The sequence below is a fragment of the Schistocerca americana genome, chromosome 4 (genome assembly GCF_021461395.2).
Source record: "Schistocerca americana isolate TAMUIC-IGC-003095 chromosome 4, iqSchAmer2.1, whole genome shotgun sequence".
NCBI lineage: Eukaryota > Metazoa > Arthropoda > Insecta > Orthoptera > Acrididae > Schistocerca > Schistocerca americana.
In genome coordinates, this window is record NC_060122.1 from 37,857,653 (window position 1) to 37,885,280 (window position 27,628).

The 27,628-nt window shown below is 43.1% G+C and overlaps 1 protein-coding gene across 1 annotated transcript in view; it reads right to left on the reverse strand.

Moving 5' to 3' along the window:
• LOC124612559 (putative protein TPRXL) overlaps window positions 1-27,628 on the reverse strand; it is a 90,078-nt gene that overhangs the window by 11,995 nt on the left and 50,455 nt on the right. Inside the window, exon 4 of the mRNA XM_047140834.1 lies at window positions 22,494-22,676. Coding sequence (XP_046996790.1) covers window positions 22,494-22,676 — 183 coding nt within the window. The remainder of the gene's footprint in view (window positions 1-22,493; window positions 22,677-27,628) is intronic.

A 27,628-nucleotide genomic window follows, 5' to 3' on the forward strand; every position in this document is an offset into this window, starting at 1 on the left:
GTCGTACTTGTAAAGGCACATGTTCACGATAAAGGATGACAGCCAAAAACAGTTGCAGGATAAAAATTTATTAAAATTCTTGACCAAGGTTTCGGTACATATAAATATACCTTCATCAGAAGGCGCACAATTGTTTTATTAATCTCCACTGCATGATGTAATTTTAGATTTTTTACTTCTGATGAAGGTATATTTATATGTACCGAAACCTTGGTCAAGAATTTTAATAAATTTTTATCCTGCAACAGTTTTTGGCTATCATCCTTTATCGTGAAGAATTTCAACAGTTGCTGTTGCAGCCATGTTTAAAATCTTGAAAAAGGCACATGTTCTAGCAGCACAGTTAGAGTCTCCCGTATGAAATCATGATAACGTGCTCCATTGAGCGTAGGTGGAAGAACGAAACAAAAATGAGCTCTAATATGAACATTAAGTGTTTCCGGACACATGTCCACATAACATCTTTTCTTTATTTGTGTGTGAGGAATATTTCCTGAAAGTTTGGCCGTACCTTTTTGTAACACCCTGTATAGCCACTTTAGCCGCTGAGTAACATTAATTACATTTCTCTTGACGCATTATCTTCTCCGCCGCTATAATGTCGCTTGGTCATTTAGTTTTAGTAACACAGCCTGGTTTTCTTACAGACATAGATCAGTAATGCAAACAACTTAACACGGGAATAGCATTTTGGTACTTAGTTTGAGAATCAACAGTCACGTTTTAGGCATCATTTGTATGTTAAATATTAACTGCATTAATTGCAGTAGCTAACACATTGAAACTTCCTGGCAGATTAAAACTGTGTGCCGGACCGAGACTCCAACTCGGGACCTTTGCCTTTCGCAGGAAAGTACTCTACCAACTGAGCTACCCAAGCACGACTCATGCCCCGTCCTCACAGCTTTACTTCTGCCAGTACCTCGTCTCCTACCTTCCAAACTTAACAGAAGCTCTCCTGCGAACCTTGCAGAACTAGCACTCCTGAAAGAAAGGATATTGCGGAGACATGGCTCTCAGTTGGTAGAGCACTAGCCCGCGGAAGGCAAAGGTCCCGAGTTCGAGTCTCGGTCCGGCACACAGTTTTAATCTGCCAGGAGGTTTCATATCAGCGCACACTCCGCTGCAGAGTGAAAATCTCATTCTGTCAGCTAACCCATTGTTTTAACTAAGTTGTGTTTCATAGATCAATAATGCAGACATTTTAGACATGGTAATAACATTGTGACACTTGAAAAACATATTTTCTTAGCTAACATAGATTTTTAGAACAGTAACGCAGACAATTTAGATGTGGAAGTATTTAATTTGCGACTCCCTTGTGGTACCAGCGTGGTACAATGGTATAACGATGCTCATAATCAAGTGGGAGGTATACAGAACAAGATGGAAATTAGCGGTTTCATGTCAATGGCTGGTAAAATAATGGGAAGGAAATGACTGCTTACTTTTGAACATGGCACCATTTTACACAAAATTCAGACTCTGTGGATAGTTTGAGCATAGCCAATATGTTGGCTCTGGAGCTTTCACACTGACTAGCTGTTTCGTTGTAATGCTGGTGAAATACTGGCCTGTGACTGTAGGGGTGGAGAGAGGAGAGTACGGAAGGAAGGTAGAGTGGACGGGGGGAGGAACGGTGTGATTACGTAACAAATTCAAGGTCACTGACGACATTTAGTGCTCACACTTACGGTCATAGAAGGCCTCATGTATTTGCCCCTGCTCCTGACTTTTCGATGTGAGAATTAAAATTTTTCGACTAGGCTGTCCTGAGTGCCCAATGCCTTCCTACAACCTTCTTTCCTTAGTTGAATATTATTTCTCATGGCAATCCTATAATATTCATTTTGTAGAACAGTAAAATTTCTGTATATCATCCTGCATGCACTGAAAATGATGCTCTGGTCTGGTCAACGATGGTAAGATCATGTCTGACACTTTAAGTTGACGTTCAGGATCAGTCTTTTGGCTTTTTATTTTCTGGGTTCACATTATTAAAGATATTCGAAACAATTTGAAATTTAGTCTGGAGACAAGTCCAGTACTGCATACACCTGCTGTGACACATAGCACGCTTCCTTAAACAGGTACATGCGTACAGTAATTGTGATGATATGCACACTATGATATACCAAATTATTACTATAGTCCCTGTTTGTAAGAAACATCTGTACTTCCATCAAAACATCAGTAACAAATAAAATTTTGTAGCTACTTTCTCCCCACCCCCAACTAAATCGAAAATAATGTCAAGAAGCTATACGAAGTTTTTCAAAAAGTCAGGAAAGCAGAAGCTACACCAAAGGATTCGAAAGCATTATGAATTAACTCAGTTCACAGAAAAAGAAATAAAGCTGACCTGAAGAACTATAGAGGTGTTCCCTTCTTCCATTGACTTACAAAATTATTTCAAAACTGTCTTACAAAACAGGCTAGAGAGCTAACTGTATCAGCAACTAGCAGACTAGCGAGAAATGTTTAGAAAAGGGCGCTCCTGTGTGGAACAAATTGTAAATCTGAAATCTGTGATTAGGTATAGAAGAATAAGATCCAAAAACATTTATATGAGACTTATAGACATCAAAAACTCAAGTGCTCCGATTGAGGGAAGCATTATTCAACAGTTTGTAGCTGACAACAAATCAATGGCACTCATAAAATGTGCACTATCAAATACAAAATTCGAAACTGAATTTCTGGTGAAACCTTCAAGGTATCTGAAATCAAAACGAGTGTTCAGTTTTGTACTATAAAAGATAGTGAGAGAATGGAGGAAAAGAAGAGAAGAAAAAGGAATTTAAACAATCGTATCTGCGAGAAAAGGGGATATCCAGAAAACTAATTGTTTAGCTTTTGCAGGTAATCTTGCCATCTTACCTGGATCAAGTGATTCCACAAAGCAGGTAATTCTCTATATGAGACAGCTTGTGTACATACGAATATCTCTTTTAAAAAACAGCACAGTATATGATTCTTGCGAAGAAGGCACCAAAATGCAAGAAAACTGATTAAGGACGAATAAATAAGGTTACAAAATTTAATATCTAGGTGAAATAATACGGACAAATGCTTTGGCCACAGAAGCTATCTGTACAAGGGCAAGAAAAATGAAAGTGACTTTCCAGTTAACAAAAAGAGTGTATAACAGGAAATCTGTATCCATAAATACTGTACTCTGACAGTACAACAGTGGCATTAGACCAGAATGACTTTACGCTTCAGAATGCCTTTCTATATATACATCCAAGTACTTAGGTGAAATAGGAGAGAAGGGAAGGAAATAATCAGGAAAATTCAGAGACCAAAATATGGTGATAGTAAATGGGGATTAAGAACTAATAAAGAAGAATTATGAAACAATAGAATGAATGTTAGACACAATCATGAAGGTGTGAGATTTATTCTATGGGCCCCTAGAAAAGCTAGATGAAAAAAGAATAATAGAACTTTTATATTTTGAAACAATCCCAAAAGCATCAATAACATGGATCGAAGTTGTTAAAGCAGACCTGAACGAAAGGGAAACAAATGAGGAAGAAATAGGAGAAAGAGAAAATTTCAGAGTAAGAATAAAAAGTTTCAAGGGCTCCTAGGAGAAAAAAAGTAAAAAAGTGGCATAATGTGGACAGAAAAAGAAGAGAGTAACATGGAGAAATAATGAAAACCTAATGAAGGAAACAAAGGCTAAAAGAAAGAATACATGTCATTTCATGTGGTTCTAAGAAGGACAAATCAATAATAATAAAAAATGTCGCTATTAGTAGACGCATGTGACACCTAACTTCCTTTGACATATTCATTGCCGTTGCTTACACACCGGGGCAGGCACAGTGACGAAATTCAGCGACGTCATTACTCATATCAGTGACGTCATCGTATCAGCGACATCAACATCCTTTTCAGTGAAAAGTAACGCCCCTTTTCCCTCCACCTTCCCTCCCCAGCCCCTTTCTGCAACACCCAGTGCAGTACTCCTTATCTCCAACCAATCACTGTGCAACATCAAAAATGACAAATCCAAGACTGTAGAACTGACACAATTGTGCTAATGGGAGATTGAAAGACCCTCTCGCCGTTCTGCCCTCCTCATCTCTAGCCATTCATACCGCAGTATTAAAAGTCCAAGATGATGGGACAGTCTAATGTTCTTTCTACCCCTCGTCCCCTGCTCTCTGTTTCCAAACAATCACAGTATAATATTAAAATTATGTTTAAAGAAAAGATGTCAATTTACATAATTTCTGACGTACACATTGAATTCGTTAACTCGCTTTTACTTTCGAAAAATCTTGAACCATTTTACATCGTCGAACTCTTTTTCCAGGCCGACAAATCCTATGAAAATCTCTTGACTTTTCTTCAGTTGCTTCCATTATCAACCGCAACGTCAGAGTTGCCTCTCTTATCTAAAGCCACACTGATTGTCATCTAACAGCTCCTCTGTTTTCTTTTCCATTCTTTTGTGTATTGAACTTGTCAGCAACTTGAATGAATGGGCTGTTATGTTGATTGTATGATAATTTTCTCACTTCTCGGCTCTTGCAGTTTTGGGCGTAGCGTTGATGCTGTTTTTCCGGAAGTGTGATGGTGTGCCAGACTCATACATTCTACACAACAACGTGAATAGTGGTTTTATTGCCACTTTCCTCAGTGATTTTAGAAATTCTGATGGAATGTTATCTATCCCTTCTGCCTTATTTGATCTTAAGTCCTCCAAAGTTCTCTTCTGATTCTAATACTGGATCCCGACTCCTGATCTTCTTCTGTTACGTCCTTCCCTCAATGAACTCCTTCCGCCTATTTGCTCTCTCCTCTGCATTTAACAGTCGAGAATTCCACTTCCTCTTTTGATATTACTGCCTTTGCTTTTAATTTTGTCGAAGGTTGTTTTGACTTTTCTGTGTACTGAGTCAGCCCTTCCGATAATCAATTCTTTTTTGATTTCTTCACATTTTTCATGCAGCAATTTCGCCCTAGCCTCCCTACACTTCTTATTTCTTGCATTCCTAGGTGTCTTGTATTTCTGTATTCCTGATTTAACTCAATATTTTTGTGCTTCCTTCTCTCGTCGATCAACTGAAGTATTTTTTTCTGTTACCCGTGGTTTCTTCCCAGTTACCTTCTTTTTACTCAGCTTTTTATTGAAAATGGTTCAAATGGCTCTAAGCACTATGGGACTTAACATCTGAGGTCATCAGTCCCCTAGACTTAGAACTACTTAAACCTAATTAACCTAAGGACATCACACACATCCATGCCAGAGGCAGGATTCTAACCTGCGACCGTAATAGCCGCGTGGTTCCGAACTGAAGCGCCTAGAACCGCTCGGCCACAGCGGGCGGCTAGCTTTTTATTTCCATCCTCTGATATTGCCTCTTTTGTGATTGTATGTCAGACCTCAAACTGACGGATAAACATTGATGCCTAGCGCCTAACGCCTAAGAACTACGGGCTAATATGCAAAGTTACGTAACAAGCGTACTTTTGGCGTAAACTTAAAAACGAATTCAAGGTCAAAGATATGCATTATTGCTTTCCAATTAGATATACACTATTCGCCTCAAGTTAAAAAATATTCTTGATATAAAACCCATCGTCCTCCATAGTTTGTGCTGACACGTTCAGTCGCAACAGAGACCACTGACTGCTGCGTTATTGTCTGCTAACGACGTAGGCGGGCGTCCGCCGTTTGCACACTGCACTGTACAGAGAATGAGTGGGAGGAAGGCCGTTTCGTAGCGGATTCCGGTCCTGTACCGTGGAGCTGACTACCTGTGTATGAGCTACAATTTCTATCTCTGTCTTATCGTGGTGATGCTAGAACGGCTGTAAATTCCTTGTAAAAAATTATGCTTCAAAACATCTCGAGGAAATCCCGCCTTCACTCGTGTCAGATCACAATCTTCTCAACAAAATAGTCTGACTTTAAGATAGAGGACGGAGTATAGTTATTCGGCAAGATACCGTACATGAAAAACGCGACCTGTGGTGGAATTATCATGTGCTGGTACACCAGATGAATGTGTCACAAGTACTGGAGAGCATACATGCCTCAAATCCACCTCAGAGAGAATTATCGCATGGTTAGTATTATCCGTTGGATTATAGATTCTCTCAAGCTGGGAATCAAGGTAATAAAAACCTCCCAATCCAAGAAACCAAATAGTGCCTGGCTCTTGGAGTAGTATCCGATCTAAGGTGAGCTGACAGTTATGTGTCCTCTCCTGCCGCGTGAAAAAACTGTAATACATTACAATTTTGTTCACGCCACGGTGTTTCATCCACATCATGACCTTGTTAGCTGGTTACACAAGGCACTGCAGAGAGACAGGGTGTTATTCTGATTGGAAGGAAGGACTCGGGTTCGATTCACGGTACCTCCTCAGATTTTTCAGAGGGAGAGCTCTAGAACGTGTAGTCGAAAAAGAGGAGTGGCTAGGAAATATCCAAAATCGCCATTCCCATGGTCGTCTTCTGATGCTGATGCTTCCATTTTGGTTTGTATGCCAGAATAGGTTTGTGAGGGACTGTCTTGGCTGGTGAAGAGCTGGCCTGTACACTGGGGTCTACCTGTTCAGGTGCTGCGAACGCCACAATGTCAGCAACTGCGCTCTTTTCTGGCGTTCTGGGTGGAGCTATAGGCTTTGGAATACCATCATCGTTGCAATTGCACGTACAAACACAGGTATTAGTGTGAGCACTATTAATCTCTGTCTGTGTAGAGGCATCGGGTTTCTGAAAAGGCTTTTTGAGAACTGAAGTAAACGAAGCAGTGAAAGTGGGAGGCTTCATTCCTTTATAGACCTTCTTCGCCTGACGCTTCGCATTTTTTAGACCCTGTATCTTCTTTTCTTCGAAGTAGACACTGCAATCTCTACTAGCGACAGGGTGATCCCCAGAGCAACGAAGTCACATTGGAGGAGAGGAGAAAATGACTCTTTCGTGGGCGGCCTTACCACATCTGCCCCTAGTGGCTTCTCCCTTAACCGCTAGAGTGGTGCGTCCAAAGCGATGGCATTTAACACAGCAGATTAGTTTGGATATACAGGGCATATAATAATAAAACCAAAAACCTGCAAGGACGCATTCCTGTTTGGAAATGGAGGAAAAAAGGTCCTATGAACATGTGCCTGGAAACCCACCGTTCCCGCGGTAGATGGTGCTGACTAATGGAAGTTCCTCTGACCACGTGCCGTGTGTTTCTCGTGCGTTGCAGGCTGTGTGAGTGACGCAGCGTACTGTGAGCAGCAGAATGGCCCGGTATTCGTGTCGGAGTCAAGCCGAGGTGGTGTCTGTGTGCGGCCAAGCAGATGGAGACGGTCGAGAGGCATTACGGCTACAACAAAACTAGTACCCTCACACAACACTTCGTGGGCGTCTGTGTGACGACTCTGGCTAACACCATGTTGGCGGGCCACTTGCCTGTAGCTTTCACTAGGGTTCGTCTCAATATGCTGTAGAACCTGGTCCTCCAAATGTGGTGTACCCACAGTCCGCCACCTCTCTACACATTCGTGTGTCTGAAAGGATCCATGATCACACGAAAACCGAAGAAGAGCTTGAAATGTTGTGTTATGTTGTTTGGCGTCTGTGAGGGTGATTGTTTTGGAACAGCCGTGCTGTCTCTCTGCCGATTCCATCAGCTTCGCCGTAGACAAACACCATCTCCGCCCGTTCCTGACATGATTACCGGCCGATTCTGCTGCTTACAGTAAGCTGCGTCACTCACACAGTATGCAACACACAAGGAACACACAGCACGTGGTCTGAGACACTTTCGTTCGTGAGCGCCATCTGCCGTGGTAACAGTGCATTTCCGGTCACACGTTGATAGGACTTTTTTTCCTCGATTTCCACTCAGGAATCCGTTCCTGCTGTTTGTCAGTTTTACTAGTGTTCACCCTGTTCACGCTTAAGCGACGAAACGTAATGTACTCTCGAAGCGTAGTGCTACGGAAAGTAAGAATAAAGGCATCTCGTTTTACCAGTTCGCCATCTACCCTTTTCATAATATTGAGCACGTCAGACCCATCTTCTCAAGCTCAGTCATCTTTCACTTCTCCTTAGCGGGTATCTACGATATCTATAATCAGAAAACACCTTGCTGTGATTAAAAAGCTGTTGTGTAGCTCTGTTTCGATACCATACACTAGAGGTATTCAGTTGCCTGGAGGCGTGTTGATGTTTCAACCAAGACTGCCATTCCTCAGTCGCTGAGGTGGCAGTAATTGCCTCTAAATACTTCTGAATGTAGAAAAGTGAAGCTTTCTTAAAGACAACCTCTGTTCTTTTAACTATTCAAATACTTTCTATGTGGGAGCAAGTGTACTGTTACTGTAAACTAAGGAATTAGGGATAATCTCTGTTTGAGGAGGATTGGCTAGACGAGACCTCTTCTTGGGTTTTGTGTTCATATACACCATCGGTACACCCACTGTACTGGGACGTGGCTGGTTCAAATGGCTCTGAGCACTATGCGACTTAACTTCTGAGGTCATTAGTCGCCTAGAACTGAGAACTAATTAAACCTAACTAACCTAAGGACATCACACACATCCATGCCCGAGGCAGGATTCGAACCTGCGACCGTAGCAGTCCCGCGGTTCCGGACTGCGCGCCTAGAACCACTAGACCACAGCGGCCGGCCGTGGCTGGTTAAAGTTCGATGGTTCCGTATCGGTCCCGTGAGCAGCTGGGGAAATGAGGCTCCACCCAGACAGGGCTCCACTTGCCTAGGTAAGGCTGATACAGCTGGGGTGCTGAAGATTAAGCCGAAGTTCCTGTCCCCTGCGGAACGCAGCGCCATTGTAGCCCTCACTCACTCACAGTGTGGCGGGCGCGCGCCGATTACCGCGGCTCAGGAAACGCGGGTTCGCCGAACCAAAAAAGTTCAAGCAGTGCAGAATAGATTCTTGCGCTTGGCACTAAATGCGTCCCGCTATTTGCCAAACAGACACCTGTACCTCTTGGCAAACATCGAGCCAATCTCGCAACTCATCAAAACAAAATCCGAAAAATTCTTTGCCTCAGCCTCCATTTCTAATCATCCAACCATCAGAAACTTAGGAATCATTCCCGACAACCCCACAGCAAAATACCCGAAAATGACGCTCACGCGCCAATTTCACGTCTAAAAAATCAAACAATCCGACTAACATTCAGCCATGAAACACTACTCAATTCATTATCAAACGCATCCCTTATCATCCTACCACTTTATCATGCAACATCACTCATGACGCACTCCAAACCCATCATTCCAATCCCCAAATCTCAGACAGAAGGTATGGGCTTCAATCAGTCCCGGTCCTTCGAAACAAATAAGGGGTCCAGAACCCATCCGACATCCCACCGTAGCCAGTAGGCGCAGGGTGCTGGCCTTCCTGAGGTGACCACGGGGCTATGGGTGTGGCGGGGGGGGGGGGGGGGGGGGGGGGGGAAGTCGGCAGTGTATGAATATGTAATCATTGTTATCAGGGCTTTTCTTATACTCCGTTCATCATAAGAATTAAGAATAAACCTCATGTAAACATTACCCTCCGCCGGCCGGAGTGGCCGTGCGGTTCTAGGCGCTACAGTCTGGAGCCGAGCGACTGCTACAGTCGCAGGTTCGAATCCTGCCTCGGGCATGGATGTGTGTGATGTCCTTAGGTTAGTTAGGTTTAAGTAGTTCTAAGTTCTGGGGGACTTATGACCTCAGCAGTTAGTGCTCAGAGCCATTTGAACCATTTGAGCCAAACATTACACTCCGTATTCTTCCGCGTTTGCTGGAATCTCATTGGTCTTCGTCTCACGTGGAGCAGAAGCCAATCTGTTTCGAGTACAGTCAAGTACTATACGATAATGAGGATTTGTTTTATGCTGTGCGTTACGCGTACATCGACTCGGCGATAATAAGGGACAAAAGCTTTACCGGCGCATTCAACTTGGACAGCACTAGCCATCCACCTGTTCCAAGTAGCCTGCAGTGATGTGGACAGTTGTAGTAAAGACGTAAACGTCACTTAATTTTTGAATGGAAGGAAGTAATGATTCTTAGGTAATCTGAAGGACAACATGCTCTCATTCTTAGCTAACATAGTATTGTAATTAAAAATGAGAGTGATGAAAGTTCCTGACTTTAACAACAGTAATTTTTCTGCATGAACTATGTGCGGCTTAAAACCAAACTGCTGGGATCTCACCATGTGTTTAAATTCTGAAGCCACTGAAGGTATTACACTACTGGCCATTAAAATTCCTACACCAAGAAGAAATGCAGATGATAAACAGGTATTCATTGGACAAATATATTATACTAGAACTGACCTGTGATTACATTTTCATGCAATTTGGGTACATAGATCCTGAGAAATCAGTACCCAGAACAACCACCTCTGGCCGTAATAACGGCCTTAATACTCCTGGGCATTGAGTCAAACGGAGCTCGGATGGCGTGTACAGGTACGGCTGGTCATGCAGCTTCAACGCGATACCACAGTTCATCAAGAGTAGTGACTGGCGTATTGTGACGAGCCAGTTACTCGGCCAGCATTCACCAGTCGTTTTTAATTGGTGAGAGATCTGAAGAATGTGCTGGCCAGGGCAGCAGTCGAACATTTTCTGTATCCAGAAAGCCCCGTACAGGACCTGCAACATGCGGTCGTGCATTATCCTGCTGAAATGTAGGGTTTCGCAGGGACCGAATGAAGGGTAGAGCCACGGGTCGTAACACATATGATATGTAACGTCTACTGTTCAAAGTGCCGTCAATGCGAACAAGAGGTGACCGAGACGTGTAACCAATGGCACCCCATACCGTCACGCCGGGTGATACGCCAGTATGGCGATGACGAATACACCCTTCCAGTGTGCGTTCACCGCGATGTCGCGAAACACGGATGCGACCATCATGATACTGTAAACAGAACCTGGATTCACCCGAAAATATGACGGTTTGCTATTCGTGCACCTAGGTTCGTCGTTGAGTACACCATCGCAGGCGCTCCTGTCTGTGATGCAGCGTCAAGCGTAGCCGCTGCCATGGTCTCCGAGCTGATAGTCCACACTGCTGCAAACGTCGTCGAACTGTTCGTGCAGATGGTTGTTGTCTTGCAAACGTCCCCATCTGTTGACTCAGGGATCGAGACGTGGCTGCACGATCCGTTACAGCCAAGCGGATAAGATGCCTGTCATCTCGACTGCTAGTAATACGAGGCCGTTGGGATCCAGCACGGCGCTCCGTATTACCCTCCTGAACCCACCGATTCCGTATTCTGCTAACAGTCATTGGATATCGACCAACGCGAGCAGGAATGTCGCGATACGATAAACTGCAATCGTGATAGGCTACAATCCGACCTTTATCAAAGTCGGGAACGTGATGGTACGCATTTTTCTCCTCCTTACGCGAGGCATGGCAACAACGTTTCACAAGGCAACGCCGGTCAACTGCTGTTTGTGTATGAGAAATCGGTTGGAAACTGTCCTCATGTCAGCACGTTGTAGGTGTCACCACCAGCGCCAACCTTGTGTGAATGCTCTGAAAAGCTAATGAGTTCCATATCACACCATCTTCTTCCTTTCGGTTAAATTTCGCGTCTGTAGCACGTCATCTTCGTGGTGTAGCAATTTTAATGGCCAGTAGTGTACATCAGTCGTCTGTTAGTCTCTGAACTTCTTCCATACCGGACTCGCAGGAAGGCGGTAAATTTCAGTACTCCTACGCCTATAATGAGGCGATCAACAACAGAATCCCAAGCCACCCCCTCCCCCTCTTTTACATGGCGTGCTGTTCTGCATTTCGCCATCGTTTGGTAGTGACATGTCACAAAGCTTCCTGCATTAATTGCAGTAAGTTTAACAGCTTAAATGTCTTGTTATTTCTCGCGAAAAATCCCTCAACTTGCCTCCAGATCAATTCATTGGGTGCAGCAGACAGCACTGTGGTACGGTGGGTGACAGCTGAAAAAATGCAGAGTTTTTACAGTGTGCTCGACGCCGTGAAAATTGTTTTTCGTGTTTCTACGACGCTTATCACTCTGGTTCCTGTGAGAGCACATGTGTCCTATAAAACAATGGACATATTCAAACAAAGAGTATTTGATTTTTAATTTTCTCCAAAAATTTAACTGTGTAATGTTTTCTTAACTTCAAAATCTGTACCAATCTTTTATAATATATCGATAATTGAGAATGTGTATTCGCAATGAAAACCAGAATTCAGCGCGTGATAGGTAATTAGAAAGCAGAAAACGTGCATTTTTCTTGAAAAAATGATGGCGAAGTATGAGTTAATTACCACATATTAATTAAATTCATATTTATGTGATGACGGTATTGAAACGGAAAAAAATGTTGATTTCTTCGGGTTTCGAACCACCGCCCACCAGCCGCACGATTAACAAATAACAACGCTACGTACTACGTGAGGATTACAATTAAAATGGCACCTTTTATGTTTAGTACATTGTGTTTCTCAACAAACTTCAAAGCTCATTTTTTCTGTAACGTTGTCAAAAGCGTTACGAACAACTTGTTTCTAGCCATTAAAGTTGTTCCGCGTGCGTGCTTCACTACGAAAAGGAAGCAGTGTCTTCCATTTTCGCCGTACATATGAACAGTGAGACAATCAGAGCACTAGTAGCGCTTACAGAGACTGTGTAGCTAAGGAGATGGGACCTGGATAAACTGAATGAACCAGAGGTTGTAGAGAGTTTCAGGGAGAGCATAACGGAACAACTGGCAGGAATGGGGGAAAGAAATACAGTAGAAGAAGAATGAGTAGCTCTGAGGGATGAAGTAGTGAAGGCAGCAGAGGATCAAATAGGTAAAAAGACGAGGGCTAGTATAAATCCTTGGATAATAGAAGAAATATTGAATTTAATTAATGAAAGGAGAAAATTTGAAAACGCAGTAAATGAAGCAGGCAAAAATGAATACAAACGTCTCAAAAATGAGATCGACAGGAAGTGCAAAATGGCTAAGCAGAGATGGCTAGAGGTCAAATGTAAGGATGTATTGCTAGGGGTAAGATAGATACTGCCTACAGGAAAATTAAAGAGACCTTTGAAGAAAAGAGAAACACTTATATGAATATCAAAAGCTCAGATGGAAACCCAGTTCTAAGCAAAGAAGGGAAATCAGAATAGTGGAAGGAGTATATAGAGGGTCTATACAGGGGCGATGTACTTGAGAACAATATTATGGAATGGAAGAGGATGTAGATGAAGTTGAAATGGGAGATACGATACTGCGTGAAGAGTTTGACAGACCACTGAAAGACGTGGGTCGAAACAAGGCCCCGGGAGTAGACAACATTCCATTAGAACTACTGACGGCCTTGGGAGAGTCAGTCCTGACAAAAGTCTACTATCTCGTGAGCAAGATGTATGAGACAGGCGAAATACCCTCAGACTTCAAGAAGAATACAATAATTCCAATCCCAAAGAAAGCAGGTATTGACAGATGTGAAAATAATAAGTCACAGCTGCAAAATACTAACGCGTATTCTTTACAGACGAATGGAAAAACTGGTAGAAGCTGACCTCGGACAAGATCACTTTGGATTCCGTAGAAATGTTGGAACATGTGAGGCAATACTGACCCTACGATTTATCTTAGAAGCTAGATTAAGGGAAGGCAAACCCACGTTTCTAGCATTTGTAGACTTAGAGAAAGCTTTTGAAAATGTTGACTGGAATACTCTCTTTCAAATTCTAAATGTGGCAGGGATAAAATACAGGGAACGAAAGGCTATTTACAATTTGTACAGAAACCAGATGGCAAGCCAACCGCTGTGGCCGAGCGGTACTAGGCGCTTCAGTCTGGAACCGCGCGACCGCTGCGGTCGCAGGTTCGAATCCTGCCTCGGGCTTGGATGTGTGAGATGTTCTTAGGTTAGTTAGGTTTAAGTAGTTCTAAGTTGTAGGGGACTGATGACCTCAGATGTTAAGTCCCTTAGTGCTCAGAGCCATTTGAACCATTTGCACCAGATGGCAGTTATAAGAGTCGAGGGACATGAAAGGGAAGCAGTGGTTGGGAAGGGAGTGAGACAGGGTTGTAGCCTCTCCCCGATGTTATTCAATCTGTATATTGAGCAAGCAGTAAAGGAAACAAAAGAAAAATTATGAGTAGGTATTAAAATTCATGGAGACGAAATAAAAACTTTGAGGTTCGCCGATGACGTAATTCTGTCAGAGACAGCAAAGGACTTGGAAGAGCAGCTGAACGGAATGGACAGTGTCTTGAAAGGAGGATAGAAGATGAACATCAACAAAAGCAAAACGAGGATAATGGAATGTAGTCGAATTAAGTCGGGTGATGCTGAGGGAATTAGATTAGGAAATGAGACACTTAAAGTAGTAAAGGAGTTTTGCTATTTGGAGAGCAAAATAACTGATGATGGTCGAAGTAGAGAGGATATAAAATGTAGACTGGCAATGGCAAGGAAATTTGTAACATCGATTATAGATTTAAGTGTCAGGAAGTCGTTTCTGAAAGTATTTGTATGGAGTGTAGCCATGTATGGAAGTGAAACATGGACGATAAATAGTTTGGACAAGAAGAGAATGGAAGCTTTCGAAATGTGGTGCTACAGAAGAATGCTCAAGATTAGATGGGTAGATCACATAACTAATGAGGAGGTATTGAATAGGATTGAGGAGAAGAGAAGTTTGTGGCACAACTTGGGTAGAAGGAGGGATCGGTTGGTAGGACATGTTCTGAGGCATCAAGGGATCACCAATTTAGCGTCCGCCCCGGTAGCTGAGTGGTCAGCGTGACAGACTGTCAATCCTAAGGGCCCGGGTTCGATTCCCGGCTGGGTCGGAAATTTTCTCCGCTCAGGGACTGGGTGTTGTGTTGTCCTAATCATCATCATTTCATCCCCATCGACACGCAGGTCGCCGAAGTGGCGTCAAATCGAAAGACCTGCACCAGGCGAACGGTCTACCCGACGGGAGGTCATAGCCACACGACATTTACATTTCCATTTTACCAATTTAGCACTGGAAGGCAGCGTGGAAGGTAAAAATTGTAGAGGGAGAACAAGAGATGAATACACTAAGCAGATTCAGAAGGATGTAGGTTACAGTAGGTACTGGGAGATGAAGAAACTTGCACAGGATAGGGTAGCATGGAGAGCTGCATCAAACCAGTCCAAGGACTGAAGACCACAACAACAACAACAAGGTGTGATTAAGAAAAACGTTGATGGTTGTTAGTACATCAGAATGTTTTAAAGTTTCATTTACAGTGGCATAGTAATAAAATGTCTAGTATATAGGCTGGACCTGCTTCCAACAGCGGAACAGCACCAGTGTACGAGAGCTACGGCTGCTGACCAAACATCGCGTTTGTTTGCATCAGGTTTATTTTAACGATGAACGAAGTATAGAGTCGAGAATGAACTACCAATACTGAATTGTCGGGAACGAGGCACGTTCTTCTCTACGACTGCTACTGATGTATGATTTATACCATTACTGGTATCATACCCAAGTTCCTTGCTCGTAGGTTGATGTATAAGAACAAAATATAGAGTGAGATTTTACATGAGGTTAGCTCAACTTTTTCACGCTTAAACATCACAATAGCAAATCACAGCACAGTACACACGTATTAATGGATAAATCAGTGTTTCCAGAAAGAACATTGCCCGTTACAATGGCAGATTTTTTGGAAGAAATTATCTGCTGCTGTGAACAACACAAACCGAAACTTTCCTTGATGCACTCGAAGTTTCGCCGGCTCACATGCCCACTATATACCCTAGAAGTAATAACCTCAGCTTCCGAACACAGCATCTGTAACCACTAGAAGCAGCCTTTTCAAGTTCATTGGTGGAATAGAAGGTAAATCATCATCAACTACTTTACAAGCTTAGCAGTTTATAAGAGGTAAGTATTTCTGTAGTGTGTTTCCATAATTTCCAGTTTATTAGACATTTAATAACTCTAGCCATGTCCAAGAATTCTTTAATTACAGTTACACGCAACTGACGTAAGAATGCCACATGAAATTGGAAAGAGCATAATAGTAACCGAGGAGCCGAGCCCAAGGTTGACAACCTGACAGCTACAAATTGCGCTGACTTTTAATTATTTTTTAATATTTTTTAACGGTAAACGAGGATTAAAACTGAGAAAATGCAATGCTCAGTATCGGAGTGTGTTGTATGTAGAGGATAGTGGACTAGGATCACATCAAGTTTTTTGGCCGGGACGTCAGTCTAGAAGCTGATTTTCGAAACATGTGCAGGGATGCGCCCTAGAGACCCTTTTCTGCAGTGTCTGTTGTTGATAGAGACAAGGCTGTATTTTGTGTAGCATTTGCAAATATATCGCATTCTACACATTTGTTGTTGTTGTTGTTGTGATTTTCAGTCCAGAGACTGGTTTGATGCAGCTCTCCCTGCTGCCCTATCATGGGCAAGCGTCTAATTCTCCCAGTACCTACTGCAACCTACATCCTTCTAAATCTGCTTATTGTATCCATTTCTTGGTCTCCCTCTACGATTTTTACCCTCTACGCTGCCCTCCAATACTAGATTGGTGATCCCTTGATGCCTCAGATCATGTCCTACCAACCGATCCCTTCTTTTAGTCAAGTTGTGCCACAAACTCTTCTTCTCCCCAATCCTGTTCAATACCTCCTCATTTATTACATGATCTACCCATCGAATCTTCAGCATTCTTCTGTAGCACCACAATTTGAAAGCTTCTATTCTCTTCTTGTCCAAACTATTTATTGTCCATGTTTCACTTCCATACATGGCTACACTCCAAACAAATCTCTTCAAAAAGGACTTCCTGTCTGCGCGGCTCCCCCCGTCGGAGGTTCGAGTCCTCCCTCGTCCATGGGCATGTGTGTGTTGTTCTTAGCCTAAGTTAGTTTAAGTAATGTTTAAGCCTAGGGATCCATGACCTCAACAACTTGGTGAAAAAAAAAGACTTCCTGATAGCAAAACCCATTTACTACTTTAAATGTCTCATTTCCTAATCGTTCAGCATCACCTGCTTTAAGTCGGCTACATTCCATTATCCACGTTTGCTTTTGTTGATGTTCATCTTATATCCTCCTTTCAAGACGCTGTCTATTCCGCTGAACTGCTCTTCCAGGTAGTTTGCTGTCTTGACATTACAATGTTGTCAGCAAATGTCAAAGTTTCTTCTCCATGGATTTTAATCCCTACTCCAAATTGTTCTTTTGTTTCCTTAACTGCTTGTTCAATATACAGATTGAATAACATCGGGGGTAGGCTACAACCCTGTCTTACCCTTTCAAAACACTGCTTGTCTTTCGTGCCCCTCTTATAGCTACCATCTGGTTTCCGTACAAATTGTAAATAGCCTTCCGCTCCCTGCATTTTACACCTGCCACCTTGAGAATTTGAAAGAGAGTGTTCCAGTCAACATTGTGAAAAGCTTTCTCTAAGTCTACAAATGCTAGAAACTTAGGTTTGCCTTTCCTCAATCTATCTTCTAAGATATGTCGTAGGTTCCAACATTTCTACAGAACCCAAACTGATCTTCACCGGAGTCAGCTTCCACCAGTTTTTCCATTCGTCTGTAAAGAATTCATGTTAGTATTTTGCAACCGTGGCTTATTAAACTGATAGTTCGATAATTTTCACATCTGTCAGCACATGCTTTCTTTGGGGTTGGAATTCTTACATTCTTCTTGAAGTTTGAGGGTATTCCGCCTGTATTGCTGTACGATATATTAAAGCTATTTGGTATATATTGTTCCTTTTTCAGTTCCACATTTTGTGATGAACTAAAATCTATATACAATGCGCAACAGTATTCAAGGATCACATTTTAGAAGCACCGTGATTCGCTACCAGTGCGACACAGTAATTGGGCGTTTGGTTCAAAGGTGCCTGCAGCCTTCCTCTGTAGGAGCGTCGGCGTGCAGGGTAACCCTCGCGCTGAAACGACGCTCCAAACAGCGCGGTCTCGACACGTGCGGAAGAGGCCGCAGCTCACAAGTCCGCGTGACGTGTAGCGTGGCTTGACGGAGTCGCGCTGGCACCAGACATCACCACAGTTCTGTTCAACGGCGTCACGGACGCGTCATACGACGACAAATCGTCACAGCCCGTGTCAGCCACATTTCGGCCCTTCTTTTGACGCCACGGTGATGGAGGTCAGAACCGCGACGGCCAGCACTGAAATAACGCGGTTCCCTTATGTGGCCGAAGGAGACAGACAACTGCCGCTCAAAGCCGACGTGAAAAGGCCTCACAGGGCGGCATAGAGAGCCTCAGCGAAACCACTCCTTTCCTTGGGGCGTCGATTCCCACACATTTCGAAGTGGCACGAGCGCTTTCTTGGCAAACCGTGACACTGCAGAGCCCCAACCTTTCAACCCACCTCTAAGGACACTGAGGGGCTGCATTCCCCTAAACGTGATCCCACCTCTCTGGAGTGCTGTGAGACTGTAGTGTTTCCTCGCGTGCACAGGCAGGAACCATTAGGATCATTTTAAACCAGTCGAAAAAATTTGAACGTGAACCAAATTACTAAATGTTGCTTATACTTTTTCAGGTCACCTGTTTCGCATCCGCCTGTGGCGTGAATCCCAGGGGTGTGGGTGATATATGTGGGTGAAACTTCAGATGGCCTCCATAAAACCCAGTTCAACAACATCCTCAGTACCACCTACCCATGTTTGTTGAGCACTTTACACATTTACCTGTACAGAGGAATCGTATGACGAGATTCCTAGGCGCCTGCAGGCAGGCAACCCCATGACAGCCCTCCGAGTCCAGCTGCCTTTTGCAGGCACCTAGGACCACTACACAGGTTGCCTCTGTACTAGATTATTTTTAAAATTCTCAATGAATGGGGGTGGGTGTCGCCAAGGGTTTTGTCGAACTATGGTTGGGGGTGCGGGGATTGGGTCTGAGAGGGACCACTTGCCAGTTTATTCACACAAATGTCGACGTCGCATCCCACCATGATCACGCAACAGGCTAAAGATGCATAAGCTAAAACATATTCAAGTTTTATCGAATGGTTTTGAATGGCCCCTAGTGGTTTCAAACCTGTGCACAACAGGAAGAATTGCAGTCTCGCTGCATTCGAAAGGGGTGAGGTCACGCTCAGTGGGGATGTGGCCGCGCTGTGTCCTTAGAAGTGGGTTCAGAAAACTGGGGATGTCAGCAGTGTCAGAGGCTGTCAAGAATGTCGCCCTGTTGCTCACCACATTGTGAACTGTCGTTTTCCACTGCAAAATGCTTGCGAATCAACGCCTCAAGGAAAAGGATGCTTTCACTGAGCCCTTTGCATCAAACTCTGAGGTCTTTTTGCGTCTCTTCTTACCGACGGATTGACTAAAATGTTTTCTTCGGTCAGCCACAGGAAAACCATGTTGTTTCAACTGTAGGCGCTGCGATTTTGACCTTCACCACAGAGATGTCAAAAGAAGGAGTGGACTGTAGAAAAAGCCACCCATTCACAGTCCGAAGAGTCACCCACCCCCCATCCCTGCTCTGGATCGGTTGCCGACCCGTCTGACTGTGTGTGGGCACCCTGTGGCTGTGTGGCAGGCCCTACCTGCTCCCACGTTCGTGGCAGTTTTCACCGTGCCGAAACAGAAGGGAAACGACGGAGTGTGGGGTGGCGGGTAGAGGTCGGGGCTAGCAGGGGGGAGCAGTGCACCGGTGGAGCCTACACACCCGGAGGCTACGGAGGCTGGACCCCAGCACTGCAAAGTCTTACACCGCAAAGGGGAAGGTGTCGGGGGCAGGGGGGTGATCTCCCCATCTTGTGACATAATGTCCCACATTTGCGTGGGGAAGAATTGCAGTGAAGTTTTGTGCCAATGTGGCATCATCAATCCACGTTACACATAACATAAACTTCTCAGCTCTGGCCTTTTTTTCGCATCTCAAGACACCTTACTATTTAAATTGTCACCAAACCCAAGTGTTACGTCACAAGGCGCCACGTTTTTGTGCTGTTATACAAAAAGACTGTAGGCACTTTCAGCCAAAATAGTGATCCTTTATTTCTGCCGCACAGTGTATTTTAGAACTGTTTGTATTCAGGTAAATGTGAATAGTTATAACTTGTCGCTCATGCACCACGGCACCTCGTAGCTTGAAACATAAGGACACCTCTTACCATGTAACATGCAATACTTGTTAATTAGCTGAGTTTCTTTGATGTCTTAACAATTTTAATTTTCTTGAAAATTTTTTATGTCCCTCCTTCCACTATCAATATTATTTAATAGCTGTTGCTGCAGTCTATAAAATTTATCATTGAGTAATGAAGTTGTTATCCATTAGAAAGTGAAGAGAGCTTCTTTTCGAATAAATCAAAATGACTGTGTTTTAACAACCTTATTTTCATAATTAAGAAAATTCTTTTTGTCCCTCCTCCTCCTATCATTATTAATTAATGGTTGCTACTGCAAACTATCACTTCTTCATGTGTCATGATGGGCCATAATTTACTGTATCAATTTGGCTATGGAGTTAGTTTTCCACAAAACGAAATTGGTAAATTAATGTTGAAATGGCGTAAACGTAATCCCACCAGCAGATTGCCAGGTTCTTCAGAGTAATGTCAGATTGCAAGAGAACAGTATTAAAAAATTATTTTGCTCTGCAAACAAGTGCCAAACTAAAAGTGATAAAGTGCAGTCATGTCGCTATTATTATGTACTGCACCAACAAAGCCAGCCACAGAGTTAACAATTTCTCAGAATTTTCCGCTAAGAAACTTCCTGTAATTTCCATAAAAATACTCGCACTCATCACAAGTCATCCAGTGTAAACTACAAAACTGACAGATGGGAACTTAGACCGTAATAAATAATTCCAAATTCAAAGTCATGAAACACGCTCTGCGCCATTTATACGATGCCAGTGCTGGTCTGCGACGTTCTTATTGTCTGAAGTCAGCTGTGACATCTAGCTAACTTTTGCTTAAGCAGTTTTTGCTTACATTTTTAAGTGAGTTGTTTGCGTTTGACAAGTTAGTGTTTTTTGTAAGTTAAGGACAAGTGTACTTTTGAATGGTACAGAAAAATGGATTTTTTTTTATAATTTCATTAAATTTTATAGCCTGTCCTGATTTCATTTATATAAACATTATTAGGTTTAAAATGAAAAACGACTACTCCATACTGAATTTCAGAGTTAGGATTGTGCACGTTGTCACACTCCTTTATTTCAGTTGTAGAAAACCATTAGTATTTCAAAAAAGCAACTATTAAATTTTTGTTTCAAGTGATTCTGTTTGGGCTATATTGTATGTGTTGGTATTTCCAGCATGTATAAACTATCTGTTTGCTCCTCTTTAGTTTTTATGAAGTGGTTTATTTACGGTCTACTAAAAGTTTGTTGCCTAACAGCTGCATATATATTTGTGGATGTAGGTATTCCATAGCGTGCAGTGACGTTTTTCAGTGCTGGAGTGAAAGCTAGATTCGTAATGTTCTAACATTTGAGCACAAAATGTGACTCTTGATATGAAAGACCAATATTGCTTGGCTTTGGCACACAACAAGTTTAGCAAGCTGAAATAATTGCTCTTGAAGCCACCTAAGAAGCAAAAAATATTAAAAGGAATGCCAAGAGTAAGCCTTAAGATGAAGAAATATAGCGTAATGAAGACTGTGCTTCAGGAATGTTCTGAGGCACTATTTACTATGTCTCACATTCTCATTTGAAGTTTCCCGCAAGTTACGTGCATGTATAAAGCGTAGCTCTAATTTTTTTTGTAACCCGCAATTTTCTATACCCCTTTGACAGATATCTACGTTATTACAGCTGCAACAAAATTACAGAGAACTAAAATTTTTTAATTAGAAAAATATTTTAAAAATTAAAATTTATGATATAGTAATATTTTCTCTCATCAAGTCACACATACCTGGTAAAATTTGGTCTTCTTCACATGTGGGTTATGGGATTAAACGAAACCTAAGTCTGAGGAAGCATTTTACAAAATTACAAAGTTCTGAGTTATTATCTTTTATAAATTTCAGTATGTCTAAAATTGTTAAAATACCTATAAATAGTTTAAAAAGTATTCTGCATTAACTGTGATAAACAACAAAACTGTAAAACATATGCAAAATTAATGATTCATGAAAGAAACAAGTGCTGATTTCCACATTATCGATCACTTCTTGTGACATGTGTCTGAGGATAACCTAATTCATTCACATCAAACAATAAGTACATATTATTTTGGCTCCATGTTGTCCTATGTGACGAAATGTTTTTATTTTTGAGTAAGAGTGTAGGCTGGTATATGCCCAAAGTTGTATGAGTTTTGATTGAGATAGTTAAGTTTCATTTTTTTGTAACATGTGGGATTACATCAGTTCTAACATATTCAGTTTGCTCACTGCCACTTGTATTCACGGTCAATTCTATTATTAAAATTGGGCGACCATCCGCCTTATATATATATATATATATATATATATATATATATATATATACATATATATATATATATATATATCAGTGGTTAGCTCTACCTTACCTGAAAGTGGCCGGATCGTAATTTTCTCCATGCTCGCATTTGTACAAATTTGGAACGAGCTTTCCATTCTTGTCCTGAACACATACGTAGTATATGCTGGGGTTGGCTGGGACTACGTTACTCTCTCTGAGTTCGGTGCACGTGAGTGGGAGGTCAGTGCACACGCTATCCGTCGGCTTTAGCCTGGAACAGAATGAATGCACCAGACAAATAACGCATTGCTGAGTTGTGAAAGTCATATTTCGGTAAACGTAGTCCAAAACATAAAAATTACCAATAAGCTCGTATACAGCCTCATCTCCTAACGTCGAGAAAAAATTTAGTTTCACAGATGTAAGGATGATGTGTTCTTATTTCTAAGAAATCCTCTAAATGTATGGATCAGTAATAGTGCTAATGAAAAACAATGTCGGAGATCGATATTTGGTATCTCTGAGTTCAACTGACGTTACCGGCTACGTTTCATGAACTGCGGTCGTTGGTTGTGGGAAAGGGCAAAATCTGCGACGTCGTGTACAACAAAGAGCAAACTGTGACCGTTTTTTGAGGAATTACGAATACAGAATGGACATAGCACTAGTTAAATTTCACGTGTGCTACCAGACAATTCTCCAGATTTGCGATGCTGACACGAAACGGAATGGGAAACAAGTTACTTAACGCCAAAGTTGTAAATGACACTGTGCTTAAATACATGAAGAAAATTTCGTCCGTGAAAAATGGAATGATATATATGTGCTTGATTTGATGGAATAGCTGTGTCTATGTAAAATATTGATACGAGAATATAGGATTTTCATTTGTTTAACAACTTACAAGGCCAAACTGTATATTTGACAGCAAATTATGTGATATAAAATGATCAATTATCCTTACATACACAGCCTTTTCAATACCTTTAGCAAACACTGATGGCAGAGAAATAGCCAACATTAATACGGGGGCGTGTCTGTCCTTCACCTTTACGACCGCTTGCTCTCTTCTGGAGACACTTTGAGTGGGGCGTGTGAATGTCTGTGGAGAAATGGCAGCCCATTCTTCCTCGGGACCGAAAACCAGAATAAGATGTAGGTGTTGGACGCTCGGATCTGGACCGATCGACCACCGAACCCATCTGAGACGAGTTCCACCTGATTCGGGTCGGTCCTCTGGACAGGCCAGTCCATTTAAGGAATGTTTCTGTCTATAGACCGTTGCCTTACTGACTCTGCTTTATGATAGGGAGCAGTGACATACTGATAAAAACGATCATCTTGTGCAAACTGTTCTTCCACCGCACGCACTACGCAATGCTTCAAAATTTGATAAATCTTTCCACATTCGGAATTTGCTTACGCGCAATAAAGGGAGACACCACCCCTCTTGACCTCGCTGTTGGCGCTAGAACGTTGGCAGCTAAAGTTCCCCAGGTGTTCGCCAAAACCAAAAGCTTCCATCGAATTGCCATAGAATATAGCGAGATTCACGACTCCAAATCATTTGTGTATACAATCGACCACGGTCCAATGACGTCGCTTTATACACGACCTCAGGCGCCACTTGGCACTGACGACACGTGTGAGGAGGTGTCAGCAGCTGTGTCTGACTGCCCCGGCACGGGCGCCGGACTGCCGGGACTGCGAGGGATTCCTTCCGGTGTCCTCGTGCGGTATGTAACAGCTACCTTACAGAATCCTCGACGGTCGCTACTCGTCAATACATGGGGTCTGCCTGGTCTTCCTTCGCATTTCCACTCCAACATGAATTCACAAACGGCACACCTGGACCATTTTAGAAGGGTCGGAATGTGTCTGATGGGGCTGTTACTCGCGTGACGTCCAGTGGCTGGCCCACGTTCCAAGCCACTGGCCGCTCCACCCCACCCCGCTGTCACAGCTTCCCCACTATAATAATGGCGTGTGACGAGGGCCTCCCGTAGGGCAGACCGCTCGCCTGGTGCAAGTCTTTCGACTTGACGCCACTTCGGCGACTTGCACGTCGATGGGGATGAAATGATGATGATTAGGACAACACAGCACCCAGTCCCTGAGCGGAGAAAATCTCCGACCCAGTCGGGAATCGAACCCGGGCAGGATTGACAGTCTGTCGCGCTGACCATTCAGCTGCCGGGGGCGGACACTTATGCCACCATACGCCCCACTTCCCTTTATACAGGCTGGTCCGCCAACCGAGACATCTAGTGGTCAGTTGCGCAATACATTAGGCTGTCCGGACACTTTTCATCAAATGTGTGCCTAAACTTAACTCGATCAACAGGGTACAAAACGAAGGTGTACTAAGAAGAATAAGTTTAGATAAAAATCTTACAAGAAACAGGATTAGGTTATTGGGACACATGCTACGACACCAGTGACTACTTAACCTTAGGCTCAACGGAGCAATACTTTGCAGGGGCAGAAATTGGATCAGTTTAGTAAAAGAGATGAGATGATTAATGGTGTTAGACACGTAGCGATGACAGGAAGAGCATATAACCTGTGAAACACTGAAGACAAAGGTATTAATACTACGTATGGCCTCACTAAAAATCTGTTTTCTCTGATGAAGGTAGACGTACAATAAAATAATCAGTTACTTAAATTAACATTTTTGTCTGTTTTTCTTATGTATCTGGTACTACAGTCGTTCATAAGTTAGTAGTTGATTGCAGAAGTTTCAGTATTACACTTAGTATCTAAGTGAGATTACGTATATAACATAACACCTTCACTTGAATGAAATTTCCGACTTTTGCTGTACTGGGGCAATGAAGTAATTCAACGGCTTACGTGCGCTGGGTATCCGAGCACGCCTCCCGTCCGACACAAACCTGCGTATGCCACACAGTATACAGGATGGTCCATTCATAGTGACCGGGCCAAATATCTCACGAAATAAGCATCAAATGAAAAAACTACAAAGAACGAAACTCGTCTAGCTTGAAGGGGGAAACCAGATGGCGCTATGGTTGGCCCGCTAGATGGCGCTGCCATAGGTCAAACGGATATCAACTGCGTTTTTTTTTTTAATAGGAACCCCCATTTTTATTACATATTCGTGTAGTACGTAAGGAAATATGAATGTGTGATAGATGGTGCTGCAATAGTCACGTGGTATCACGTAACATTGCGCCAGTGCGGACGGAATTTGCTTCGTGATACATTACCCGTGTTAAAATGAACCGTATACCAATTGCGGAAAAGGTCGATATCGTGTTGATGTATGGCTATTGTGATCAAAATGCCCATCGGCGTGTACTATGTATGCTGCTCGGTATCCTGGACGACATCATCCAGGTGTTCGGACCGTTCGCCGGATAGTTACGTTTGTGTTAAGCCACACCTGAAACGTCAACCACGACCTGCAGCAAATGATGATACCCAAGTAGGTGTTTTAGGTGCTGTTGCGGCTAATCCGCACATCAGCAGCAGACAAATTGCGCAAGAATCGGAAATCTCAAAAACGTCTGTGTTGAGAATGCTACATCAACATCGATTGCACCCGTACCATATTTCTATGCATCGAGCATTGCATGGCGACGACTTTGAACGTCGTGTACAGTTCTGCCACTGGGCACAAGAGAAATTACGGGACGGTGACAGATTTTTTGCACGCGTTCTATTTAGCGACGAAGCGTCATTCACCAACAGCGGTAACGTACACAGACATAATGTGCACTATTGGGCAACGAAAAATCCGCGATGGCTGCGACAAGTGGAACATCAGCGACCTTGGAGGGTTAATGTATGGTGCGGCATTATGGGAGGAAGGATAATTGGCCCCCATTTTATCGATGGCAATCTAAATGGTGCAATGTATGCTGATTTCCTACGTAATGTTCTACCGATGTTACTACGAGGTGTTTCACTGCATGACAGAATGGCGATGTGCTTCGAACATGATGGATGTCGGGCACGTAGCTTGCGTGCGGTTGAAGCGGTATTGAATAGCATGTTTCATGACAGGTGGATTGGTCGTCGAAGCACTATACCATGGCCCGCACGTTCACCGGATCTGACGTCCCCGGATGTCTTTCTGTGGGGAAAGTTGAAGGATATTTGCTATGGTGATCCACCGACAACGCGCCACAACATGCGTCAGCGCATTGTCAACGCATGTGCGAACATTGCGGAAGGCGAACTACTCGCTGTTGAGAGGAATGTCGTTTCACGTGTTGCCAAATGCATTGAGGTTGACGGACATCATTTTGAACATTTATTCTATTAATGTGGTATTTACAGGCAATGACGCTGTAACAGCATGCTTTCTCAGAAATGACAAGTTCACAGAGGTACATGTATCACATTGCAACAACCGAAATAAAATGTTCAAACGTATCTGCGTTCTGTATTTTAATTTAAGAAACCTACCTGTTGGCAACTTTTCGTCTAAAATTGTGAGCCATATGTTTGTGACTATTACAGCGCCATCTATCACAAAGTTAAAAAAGTGGTGCAACTGAAACATTCATATTTCTTTACGTACTACAGGAATATTAATAAAAATGGGGATTGCGATTTAAAAAAACGCAGTTGATATCCGTTTGACTTATTGCAGCGCCAACCATAGTGGCATCTGGTTTCTCCCTTCAAGCTAGACAAGTTTCGTTCTTTGTAGTTTTTTCGTTTGACGCTTATTTCGTGAGATATTTGGCCCGGACACGATCAATGAACCACCCTGTATAGAGTGGGGTCCCTGTCGATTATTCCTGTTCTGTCACAGCCCTACCGTTCCGCGCGAGAGGCTGGCGATTTTTGTGCGTCTACACTGGCAGATCGGGTTGCCGTCAGGCGTGTATATTACATAGGTACGGTGTCTGTTCTTTCTGAAATGCATGTCCGAAAGCACAGACATCTTACCTATATAATAACTCCTTCAGTTACACGCAGTGAATCGCTATTCACTGCGTCAAGTCGCTAAGCACACCTCCTTCAAAATCAACGGGAAGCTTATCGGAACATATCATAGAGCGGATAGCAAATGGGCTGAGGCGTGAATGGAAACTTAGATTCACGGGGGAGGCGTGCTGGAGTCGTCCGTGCAGCTGTGCAGAGCCGCTGTGGCAGGATGGCGTAGTGGGCAGCCCACTTGCCTGGTGAGCAGCGAATCCTGGCCTCGGTACAAATTGTCAGTCATAGCTGCAGTCTGAACATATA